The 12,411-nt window shown below is 41.7% G+C and overlaps 1 protein-coding gene and 1 long non-coding RNA gene across 12 annotated transcripts in view; one reads left to right on the top strand and one right to left on the bottom strand.

Annotated features, from left to right (window-relative positions):
* LOC139591291 (uncharacterized) overlaps nucleotides 1-12,411 on the top strand; it is a 258,419-nt gene that overhangs the window by 33,937 nt on the left and 212,071 nt on the right. The gene's annotated exons all lie outside the window — the stretch shown is intronic.
* The window catches only part of GLI3 (GLI family zinc finger 3), a 206,433-nt gene that overhangs the window by 30,262 nt on the left and 163,760 nt on the right, over nucleotides 1-12,411 (bottom strand). For 4 of the 5 annotated variants that reach the window (XM_071429792.1, XM_071429793.1, XM_071429794.1 and 1 more), the window contains 2 exons: nucleotides 11,391-11,507; nucleotides 9,993-10,133 (listed from right to left, as the gene is read on the bottom strand). In XM_071429792.1, coding sequence (XP_071285893.1) covers nucleotides 9,993-10,133; nucleotides 11,391-11,507 — 258 coding nt within the window. The remainder of the gene's footprint in view (nucleotides 1-9,992; nucleotides 10,134-11,390; nucleotides 11,508-12,411) is intronic. The other variant, XM_071429795.1, reaches the window with a different exon arrangement.

Genomic DNA, 12,411 nt, shown 5'->3' with positions numbered 1-12,411 from the left:
AACTCTTGTGGCAATCCTGCCTGATGCTAGTAAGTGGCGAAACACTGTACAATGAAAAGAGCAGACCTACAGGAATGCTTCTGCCTAACAGCCAGGCCAGGTGGGCTTGATCAGTTCTGACATACATATATTGTTTAAGGTATACAGAAACAAAGGGACAGAAGCTCCTATAAGTAGCTAAACTCTCAAATTTTTTTTTTCACTAAGTTTCCTTTAGTTTTAGACAAAGGAGTTTTTCACAGGAGAAAGTTGGTACCATGCTCACATGTGCTGTGAAGAGTAAGATATTATCTTTTTAATTAACTCAGCCTAAAGTAATGCAGTTTTAAGTAATCTGCTCCAATCCTGAATTCCTCAAATTAGGAAGCATCAGAGCTACATAAATATGGGAAAGAGACTTGTCCTTCATGCTACAGAATCCTAAAATAATACACTCCTACAGTCCCCTCCTGCAAACCATACTGGACCTCCCTGGATGCATACAAGGTGTGTTGTGCTTATCTGGCAGGAATCACTTCTGAGGTAAGGTGTTAACCAGAAGCAAAGGACAGACTTATCTGTACTGTGCTTCTCTCTGAAAATTTAGTGAGTGCCTACCCAGTGCTGTGCTGCTGCTGTTCTTTCTTTTCATGCTTTCTTGGCACATGTGGGAGAGGATAAAAGCCTAATGGGTGCGAGTGTCAGCACAATATAAATTGCTGCAAGGAAAAACTTGATGCATGGCTTTGGATCTGAAAGAAGAATGTCCACCATTGTTTGTGATTATGGATCACATCACAATCTAATAGCAATTTTTATTTAATCAATAATTTCCATGCTGAACAGACAGCCCTGTTACAAAGAATCGACAAGCAAGTACTGATAGCGACAAGGCTTGTTATTAATCTTTACCCTGCCAACATTTCAACCAAACTACTGTAAAAAAGCACCACCAAGATGGATTTAGAAATAGGTCTGTCTTTTTTTTCTGTCTCTTTTCTTTCTCTTTTTCTCTTTCTCTCTCTCTCTCTTTCTTTATCCCTCTCTTCCTTTTGCTTTTCTTTTCTTTTTACCTACACAGTCCCATTACCCTTCTCCCTTTTCAGGTATGCAATGTTTCATACACTTTATATTTTAAGTTTATTTGAAAAACCTGGGGCTTGAATTGCACAAAAAGGCAATTCATATTAAGCAATTTCACAAATCAGTGGGACCTAGCCCAGTGCTGGGTGTTAGCCATTATAGGCTAATAAATCATACTTTCTCTTTGAGATGTCAATCGCCAAAGTGCTTTGTAAAAATGTTGGCATCTGTAATTCAGCAAAGCCTTTTCATCTTGAAATAAGATGCTCCAGACTGATAACAAGAATAATCCTCTCTTGATCAAAAAAAAAATCTGCATTTTACCAATTAAAGCTGCTGCCAGAAGCCAAACGGAGCAGCACTGAGACTCCACTGTAGTTTATCTCTGCTAAACACAAGGAGGGATACAGTTGGAGCTTTGTTTCATTTTCAGCTTGACTACTTTATCTCAGAGAGAACTGCAGCATCTCAGCCCTGTGATACACATAAGAATGGGATATGCAGACCTCATACCTACAGTGCAAGCCACCAGAGGACCCACTCCTGACAAAACCACCACCCATTCATTTTACAGATTAGGTACTCAACATCTTGAAGAAAAGTCATGCTTACACTAAAGTTTAAGCACAGGATAACACTGGATTTGTTTCACCACGATAAAAGGCTCATCTGCTTTTCATTTTTCTTTTTCTTTCTATAAAGAGGCTACACAAACAATAGAGACTGCAAAAATGCATCCATACAGCCCAGCCCTTTCAAAACCAAATGCAGAAACTTCACTCATGTCTGTGTTTCAGTTGCCTGTCCCTGCCTCTTTTTGTACATGCTGATCTGCCACTTCTGTCTCAGAAAAAGCACTTCCACATGCAGATGAGTCAGCACTCACAGATTTCTATTCTTCTCAGGATTGGTTTACTATAGGTAGATTTTTGGTAGAATATGGGTGAGAAAAGCAGTGCAGAGACATGAAACACCAAGCACATCAAGGTAGATCTCCCACTGGTTCATCCTAATAACACGGGCTATGTAACATCAAATCACTTAACAGAAGCAAGGCATGAAAAAGCTGACTAGAAAGAACATCTATGTCCAGGCCGTTTTGTCAGGACTGAAATGTCCCTGAAGCCCATGCATAAGCCCAGCCCTCCCTGCAGCTCTGAGGCAGCAAAATTAAGGCAGGGAGGGATTTTCCTTTTCTCTCTTCTCCATGATATGCCAACAAGAGTCAGGAGGTGAAGAGTCAATTCAGTTTGCTGCTTTACTCTTGCCTATGAGTTTGTCACTCAGTTAGCATGGGCTCCCCTGGGACTTGGCTGGCAGCTTCTTATCCTACATTTCTCCCCAAAACTGGAGGTCACCTGTGAAATATCAGTAACTCGGAAGTGCTCACCAGCTGAACTCTCAGGCAAACACTTCAAGTAAGTATGTATATCCACAAACCACCTAAATAATGCTGTGTGGTTAAAAGCATGGCCCAAAGTCAAGCCCTGCACAGCCCTTTCCACCCAAGGGCCCACTCACTATGGGTAGAGTGGGTAGAGTAATTCCCCAGGGCACAGGGGGAGCACTGTTTGTCCCTACTTAACAACAGTGAAAAAGAAGTGTTATTTAAAGGACATATCATAGTTTAACAACCTCTTTCAGGGATACCAATTGAAAGACAATGACTTTGGCAACTCATAAAGCCATAGCAGCAGCAGACTAACAACAAGTTTTCTTAATGCTGTGAAAGAAATGCTAATTACAGAGGAATTAAAATTAAAAAATGATTACATTTCTCTCTCTAAATCCCCTCTTAATACTTCACAGATTAGGGTGGATTTATTTTGTTGTAAACCTTTCTCTATCAAAAAAGAAATCCCCATGTTATTTTTTCCCCCTTCTTCTCTGTGATTCATCAAAAGCTAGACTCCAGGCAGGGAGACTGCTGATGCACTTGTGTAGTGGAGTGCTTAAGAGGACCTGAGCCAAAGCACAGCTGGCCTTTGGGTCAAGCCCACAGTGAGTAAGATCTCTTCACAAGGCAGCAGGGATGACTTTTAGCACTGCTGGGAGGCAAAGGGCAGGGTGGTGACTGACGCAGAACAAGGATGTGCTGAGAAGCACAAGCAGGGGCCGTGCCAGAGCCTGGGGGCTACTGAGGCTCCAGAACAGCAGTGAGGTCTGTCTGTGGTTACTTAACCTTAAAACCCAACAGCACTTACATGCACACCTCTGATGGGGGGTTAAAGACTTGCTTAATTTAAACAAGACTGTTAGATACCCAGACAGAAACCAAGAGAGAATGAACATGCTCTCAAAGGCACAGAGCTGCTTACCAGCTTTGCTATGCCATCTAATAAATTGCTGGCCTATAAACAATTCAACAATTTTGGCACAGTGTAAAAGAATGGGCTCAGCAGCTTATAATCCAACACAGTAAGGTGGTGTCATAATTAGAAATCAGCCTTTAAACAGGTAATGAGCAAGAGATTTCAAAATCTAAAAACTTCTGTACAGATGTCTCTTATGATTATTCGCTATTATCTCTTCTTCTATTCCTTTGTACCCTCACAGCTACAAAGATCAAATATATTTAGGGGGTGGACAAACTGAAAAAAGCCTTCCCATGGCACTTGCTTGCCACTGAAATAACTCCCTGCCTTCTTCAAGCTGTCCCAACTTTCAGCCCAAGCTTTGGGCGTGTCTCACTTGAAGAATGCATTTCTTTTGTCCACAGCACTCCTTTCCCAAGTATGGGTTAGGGTCCAGACCCCAGTGAGTAAAAAATAAAACAAGATGAAATAGAATAAAACCACCAACAGAACCCCCTTTGCTGTTGTACGTAAAACATTCTCCTTTCGTCAGGAAAAAATGATGATGATTACTATAATGGATTTCACGTTCTTATCTAGTCTTTACTCTTTTCAATTTAAAGGAAACATTCCTGAACCTGTCAGGGCAGTAGCTGTCACTGCCACGCACAATGAGCCTGTGAATGGGCTGAGGCTTCTCTGTGTTACTGAGAAGCTAGAGCCAAACAAAACTGCAATGAAAAAGTACCAAAAACTGCCTCTGCAAAGAAGAATTAAATATTAAGGAAATCCCTGAATGTATTTTGAGAAGTATGCAAACTGGGATGTGTAATTACACCCGTTTGGGATTGTAAGGGACTTGCTTCACAAAGTTGGGACTTCACCTGCCCCACAACCAGTTTGCAAGCATACCTCCAGGACCCAGAGAAAAGAGACCACTAATTCATGAAGGATAATCTGTTTGTTGGGCCAGATGTGTGCAACTGCCTCCCTTTAGGTGCAGATGCCTACTCAGACAGCTGCAACCAACACCTGCTTGGCTTTGGCAGCTTTGGGGTCCTTTGCTTATAGGGCAGTTTCTCCCCCTGCAATGGTAGGCAATGTGCAACTCTCAGGGTCACTTACAGGTCTGGTGCACTGTAGCTAATACTCAGGGGAACTGCTTTAATCTGGTTTATCCTCCTATTGCAGCTGGATCTTTGTTTAGAGAAGAGTGGTGAAGCTCTCCCCAGTCCTTACCTACAGCTCTTCTACAGGAGACGAGCTGAGGAAGAAGCCACAGGCCAAAGCCAGCACAGTAACAGAGAAAGTGAGACTTTCAAATCTATTGACTTTCAGTGTTCCTTATTTCTGGGCATCCAAAATCACCCACTGTAAAGCGGGCTAGTCCTTCAGAGTGGTGTGCTCCCTACCTCCTGATGTTCATAAGTGTTTTGAGGTGCACAGGATTGATTAAGGCACCTCACAGATGCTGTAAAACCTAAGCAGAGATTGGATGTGGGCACAGTTTGGGGTTTATGTAGGTTGCCATGGATTGCTGGCCAAATTCTGTTGGTTAGGGTTGAACCCACTGTTTATTTTCTGTAGGAACAGAGACCAAGAACATTAAGAAACTCCAGTCTCAGAATTGCATGTAATGGTTCTTTTGGGTACTCTCAGTGCACTGTGATGCCTTGGGAACATGTGGGGTACCTGAAAAACACAAGAAGCTGCCCTCTGGTGCAATAAGGGAACCATGTGGAGAAGTACAATCCCAGGGGATTGCCAGGGGAGTGCTCCAGTCAACTAGGCTTTGCAAACAGGCAGGAAGACCTCAGCAAATGGAATCCTGAATATAAGCCACTGCTGATAGTTTAGGGCTTTTTGATCTCATCTAATCAGATGTAGCAACAATGAAAGAATTTTATTGCTGCAAAATTCAGGAGAAAACACTAACAAAAAATAGCTCTACAGTTCTTCAAGCAGTTTTTGAATAAAAAATAATTATCATCAAGGCTACGCAGCAAGGGGGATGAGAAATAGGCAGCACTGCATTTTTCTGATTGCCATTGTATTAATATTTAACAATAAATTCAGTCATTTCCTTGAAGGATAATTTTCTTAAGTAAACTTTTATCTTTAGCATCTAACCCTTTTGCAATATTTTATTCTTAACTGATTTCTGGGGGGAAAAAAGGGACAAACTGCAACAAAAAGCAGATTTATAAATATATACAATATCTTATTAGCTTCTAGGCGCTCACATATTTAAAACAAACTTGAGCTCAGCTAAGCCCAATTATAATATCTCGCTGGGCAGAGAAATTAATTAAACAGCTGAATGATAAAGACCCCAGCAGCAAACTGAGGCTTTAAAATAAATAAGATCGTTCTTTTAATTTTTTGCAGAAAAGAAAAAAGGGCAAGAAAGGAACCACTAATAGACATTTCAAACATTAATGTAAGCAGCCTTTTCAGGAGTGCAGTGCACTGTAAATAAGACTACCTGGCAGGAGAATGCAGTGGCAGCTCTAACGTGGCTCGCCAACTTTGTGCTTTGCTAATGTGCAACACACGCGCCCCTTTGCATCAACTTCAAATAACCCTGGGATCTCAGCAGTGCAGCTCAGCAACAACCAGAACAAGGGCAGAACTTGTCAGGATTTAAAAGCTTTCAGCAAAACCCTTCAATTGCAGCCGGTACCCTATTCCATAGAAGGATATCAATTATAGATAGTGACTTGCTTTAGCAGTGCAGTCGGTACTGTCAGACGCTAGATAGACAACCATGAAGAATCATGAATCTTTCTATTAACTGTAAGAGAAGGAGGGGGGAGAGGAAGGATGGATAGGTGTTATAAATAAGGCAGAGCATCTGATGGTTTAACACCTTGCCTTTTGGTGCATGCATCATGAAAATTTAACCATGCTGAATTCTAAGTGGCTCATATCACTTGAAAATAAGAGCACCCGTGCCAAAATGTCACTGCCAGACCCTTCTGGGTGGGTCAATAACGATTCTTTTAGGTATTAGCTTTTCAGTTATTTATTCATAGCAGCTCAGGTTCTGTTTATAAATTCAGCCAGAAAACATTGGGACCGAAGAACGCTTTCAGTGGCACCTACATTTTACACTAATATCTGCAGGACTTTGCTACAGAAATGCAGAAAATGATATCAAATGCTGACTACTGAAATTGCACAACACTGCAGTTTCTGCTCTAAAGCTATACCATGTATTTAGACACAGATTTTGTTTGCCTTTACCATTTCATACATGCTAAGTCACACATCACTTTGTAATGCTGATTCAACCACAGTTGATTGCAAAGTACATTATGTCTCAAAGTTCCCCAAGAAATAACAAAGCTATCCATATACGACAGAACGACCAGAACTCATAGTTACCTTTTTCAAAACAAATGCATATGTGCTTGTGTATACATCCTATACATAGTGGGAGTAATGCCATCTATACCATGAATTGTGTGCAGCATCTCTTCCCTTAACACCACAGTTCCTCCAAAATTTCAGTGCATTGGGAAGCAAGGCTTGGATAACAGACTGTCCTGTGCCATTGGACATCCTGGGTCTGATCTCTTGCTATTATGCATGGTTAAACTGTACAGAAAGATGGCAGATGTTATCTGGATGAGTCTTGCTAGGGCAATTTAAGCCTTTATTACCTTTATCTATGCCAGTTGCCCCTGTCTTGGTCATTACTACCCCACAGTAGAATCAACAAACCCGGATGGTTATCTACACTTTTGACATCCAGCATCTTACTTCCAAGCCTTCAAGCTTTTCAAGCTCAGCTGGAGCAGCTCAGGCCCTGCTGAGTCTGACAGTGGGCTGGGGATCACCAGGAGAGCAGCAGCACGTGCAGCCAGGAGAGGCATGGTGGCAGAACTCTGCTGCCAGATCAGGTAGCCCCTGACAACACAAACAGCCTGATGAACGTGGCCCCAGAGCTCCAGGGTGAAAGACCTCAGGCCTGTGTCAGGTGCACTCCTCCTACCATGCTTGAGCAGTGCCTGACATTGAGAGGCTTTGGGCTTGATGAGGCCATCAGCTGCTAGCAGTGTGTCAGGGCTGTGGAGCCAAGCATGTGCACGGGCTCCGAGACACACACGGTGCCTGGCTTGGGCACACACATGCACATGGCACACACACAGCACTCAGAACTGTGCTGACACTGATTTAAGCACAGCTACAGCAATTTACATCTACTTGGATTTACCTACAGTATTTGGATAGGAGGCATACATGAGCCACACCACTTTTTCAACTCAGATTTTCAAGGACCTAATGCTCAGGGACAGAACACTTTCTGCCAGAGTGACACACCTAAGCAAAACCAGGACTGCCCTTCCATGAAGCCCTGCTGAGACCAGACTTCACATCCCTAGCTGCTGCAGATGTACATCAGAGGGCTGTGGCAATCAAGGGCAGACAAAATGTGCAAAAGGCAGACTGGGGTGAGTGGCCAGGCTTTCAAACAGAGTTAGATGTCTAAAGCCCTTTGCAATTCTGGGCAGAAATAACTCGCTCAAGTCCCCCCAGCGGGGCTCTGCCTGAGCAGCAAAAGAAATCACAAACCATGGCCCCATCACTGAATCCCGCTGACTCCTACAGCATGATTTGTGCTACTTAAATGTGATGGTTGCCATGATGAATTTATTGTCTTCAGGGTATAGAGTCAAGTCTTGCACCTTGTAACCTAAACACCATCATAACACACCTGAATCCTGAGCCCTGCCAAAAAGAGTTCTGTGTCATAGAAAAACTTTTTATACTCCTTTTCTTTGTCTAGAGAAATTTGTTTCAGATGTTGCCATTTGTCAGAAGCATAAAGAAATATACTTTTTTCAGTCTTGCTGTTGACCATTACAATGCAGGCAGATTTGCTATAAAAATCCCACCAAAACCAACAAATTAACTTTAAAATTACACTCCAGAAGAACTCAACTACCACCCTGTCAATTTAATTCACTTTAAAATACAAAACACAAGCTATTAGCTAACATGCTTAGAGGACTTCCATTAAATTTTAGACCTGGAACATCAAAAAATCCTTTTTCTTTTTTTATTGCCAAGGGTATCCTTATTCTGAATTTCTCTTTTATTTCATATATTTCTGTGTATATTATTTATCATCATCACTGGCATAATTTCTGAATACTGAAAGGTTTCCCAGGCTTCATAAAGCTTCAGCCTTACAATTACTAGCAGATATAAACACTGTGCCTATGCAGAGCACCCTATGATGTCACTTGGTCTGTTTGCACAGATTCAATTCAAAAACCAACATTTGATCTTTTAATTAAAATGTGTCAAACCACCTGCAGAAGCCATTTGTATAGCATTTCTTCCCCAAAAGGTACGGTGACACCAAAACAGTTTCTCCTCACATTTCAACTTGCCCTATCCAAATGCTAGGGCATTATGTGTGCAAAATGTCTCAAAGAATTCTTGGAAAAATGTCACATTTTTCATATTATTTTAGTTGTTGGTAGTCTTTTATTTATCATTATTGTTGTTACTGCTGCTGCTACTACTTAATAATAACAAGAACCTGAAAATACATCCTGATGAGTAACGGCAACACCAAGAGGTTCTCACACTCCAGCAAGTGAAAGCTGACATTGCTTTACTAAAGTCAGCTTTGCAGGATAAGCTTACCATTTGGCATAGTGCTTGGAAATATATGGTGGGGGTTTTTTTATTTATTTTGGGTGAAAAAGTGGATTTTTTAACTAGTTATTTCAGAAGTACTAGCCACATTCTCTAATAGATTTTGCATGATCTCCAGTAAGTATTAAACAGTTTTCTAAACTAAATACAATTCTGTCACTCTGCTCATTTGCTCAGAATGTTCCTCTCCATTCTGTACTAGGAATTCCATTTTTTTTTCGGAGTATTCAATGTGTTCTATGATGCCAGTAAATAGGAGAGGTGCTCCTAGTTAAGAAGGTTAGAACTGCAAAGGATTGTACTTGTCAGGTTCTCGTCTGAATTTTGATTGCTCACTTTCTATCTTACAATACTACCAAACAGTACAAATTGTTTATTTGGGAGAGGTGGCAGAGAGGAATAAAAAACAAGGGAGATAGAATTAATATTTGATGTAGTACAGAAAAGATTCTGCAGTTTGCTTTTGCTAAAATGACGGAAGTAATTCAGTCCTCATGTATTTAGCCAAATAATCCCTTTCGGTTTACACACAACAGTAAATTGATAGCAAAACCTCTCTTAGGGAAGGGAAAAAATTCCCCTCACCCATTTCTACTGTTACAGCCCCTTTGGGGAGAAAAAAATCAAACTTGGCTAAAGGTTAATAATCATTCATGTCCAGCTTACTATTACTCAATAACTATCAAAGTCTCTAACTCAAAATAGCGTTTGCTGGCTTACAGGATCAGAGCCATTACAATCTCTGTGGAAGACTTTATTGAATTTTACACTAAGCTTTAGCTGACTGAACAGGTCAAGCACTGTGGCTTCGAGTTTTCTTTATTCTCAGAAACTCATAAACCCCTCTCCAGTTTGCAGCTCTGTTAGCTAAGAAACTTGACTCAGCATAGGGTCAGAGAAGCTGACCCCCATGAAAAAGGTCAGGTAGTTTTAAAACCCAGTTCCTGAATACCATTAACTTACATGCACTAGCTGTTCCTGCGTGTCAAACTCCCGGGAACAGCCTTCCCAGTGGCAGTTTGTCTCATAGACCACTTCAGGCTCCTGTTTGCTTTCATCTTTGTCCCCTTCCTCTTTTACCAAGGTCATTCCTTCTGGCTGTTCCTGGAGAGAGGAAAAAAACAGGGGTGAGAAGAAGAGAGAGGAAATTCTGAAACTGAGGAGGAAGAAAAGTGAATTACTTCAGCATTAAAAGAAAGATGATGGGGGTGTGTGTGTGTGTGGAGGAGGCAGGGGAGGGAGGATTATTTTACTCTCACTCCACTATCCTACTCCATTCTACAAAATACAGAAGCCCAAAACAGGCCTGATAAGCCAGAAGCCATTTGCAAACTATACATGTAAAATAAATTCTTCGTACCCTTTACATTTCAATTAAAAATAAATCATAATGGCCTGGCTTTATTTAAGCAGCTTGTTATTTGTGCACCTGGCTTTCATGATTGAGTGGCACCACTAATGTGAAAGGCACTATTCAATATAGTTGAATTAATTGGAATTTAATTTTAGTACTAGGGTTGGACAGAAACTGGATCACCAGTAATCCAGTGTGTTTCCATTGTTAGAACAGTAACAGGTTTGCATGCTACAACCTTTTCAAGAGCAGACTGGTAATTTCTGAGTTACCTATTAGTCTGTTCTTGCCCTTTACATCTGCATAAAAGGGGTGAGCAAAAGTATCTAATTTTGGGGTTAGATTTCCCACCTCCAGTTCATCAGGGTGCATCATTCTCCCCAGCTTGTTATTTGCTGAGGTAAGAGTCAGATGTTAGTGTAAACATTTGGTTCAGATTATGCACTCCTGCTATTCTTCCATTTCAAACCTGCTGAAGGATTTAGGCAGACCTCTGCTTTGTTTTCATGGATTCACTCACAAGACTGAGGCTCTGATTCTCATCTCCCCTGAGTCACTGTAAATCAAGAGTCACTCTACTAAAACCAGAGGCATTAACTGGTATAGAAAGTACTGCAAACGAGACTGGAGCCTGACACAGGGGCCTCAGTGCAGTACAGCACTAAGACCCAGGAAAAGTCAAGGTGGCCTTAAGTATTTTTGCTGAACAGAAAACATGTCCTTAATAAAGACCTGAATGTCTCTTGTTCACTTTTCCGTGGCAAACAGAGCATTGAGCATGCTCTGACTGCTCAGAGGTGCCTCTCCTTCCTCTCTGCCCTCATCCTGCCACAGACCCTGCACCCCAGGAGCTGCTCCCATTGAACCCTGGCTACTGTGAGCAGAGGCTGCCCGTGTGTGCAGCACACAAAGTGCAAGGAGCCTGAAAACCTGTGTGCCACAGGAAAGGTGCATTTTCACTCCAGCAGCAAGAGGGAAGGCTCATGGCTGGAATCTGGCTGCCATACCTGCATGCTTCCTGCTCCTGGGCTGGGGAGGTCCTCGTCGGGCTTTATCTTGGAGCGCTTGTTGTGCATGGGGTCTCCTGTGCTGCTCACTGCAGATTCACTTGTGGGTTTATTCTGCTGCAGGCAAGGGGGGATATTTTTTCCCCCAGAAGAAGACAAAATTAGACTGTGATAAATATGCGGCTCCAAACAAAAATAACGCAGCATCTGCTCAGCAACTTTGTATGGAGAAGCTGCACTGTTAATTATATTGGATATGTAATAACATTGTTCTTCAATTACATAGCATTAACTCATGGAAGAGCTGCATTGCTCAGCCTGGTAGCAGAGCAGGGAGGGAGTGGGAAGGGGAGCATTTGATGCAATTCCTTGCTACAAACCAGTGCTAGTTTTGTCAGAGCAGTGAGAGGTAGGTGATTTTCCACATAATGACAACTTTGGAAAGGCAATTTTGAAAAGGAAAATCCCTTCATGCTCAAAGAAACACAAGAGAAACATTTATTTCTTCACACTCGAAGGAAAGGTTTTGCATTTAATATCTTCACACAAGATCTCAGCTTCTTCACTATGTTTCCCATTATAATAGGTGAATAGGAAGAAGAACTGAATGCTAGCATGAGACTCAGCCAAAAAATCCTAGATGAAGTCCTGGATTCTCACAAGTTAATAGCAAAATAGTTGACATAAACAGGCCAGAATCTTGTTTTTCTCTTGTTCTGCTCGACTGAACACCATTATCTACACCTGCAAATGGATCTTGTAGGAATCCAGAGATCTTTTAGAGATATCTGAACTTGCAGGGACCCCACAAAAAAATCAATATGTCTTCTACAGCAGTATGTTCTTCCTCTATATTTGTAAAAGCTAGCCAGGAGATAAACAGCTTCCAGACTGATAAATAACCTATCCCAGGTCATCTAGAAACAAACAGCACTAGTTAATAACAGGCAAATCACAAACTGTGATAAACTCCACATTAGGGGCTTGATTCACTGCTGCTCATTCCCAGCTTTTGAGAAAT

The sequence above is a fragment of the Agelaius tricolor genome, unplaced genomic scaffold (assembly GCF_023055355.1).
Source record: "Agelaius tricolor isolate 1412-34295 unplaced genomic scaffold, bAgeTri1.0.p SCAF_6, whole genome shotgun sequence".
Lineage (NCBI taxonomy): Eukaryota > Metazoa > Chordata > Aves > Passeriformes > Icteridae > Agelaius > Agelaius tricolor.
The sequence above is the reverse complement of the archived record's forward strand: the minus strand, read 5'-3'. Positions and strand labels throughout refer to the sequence as shown.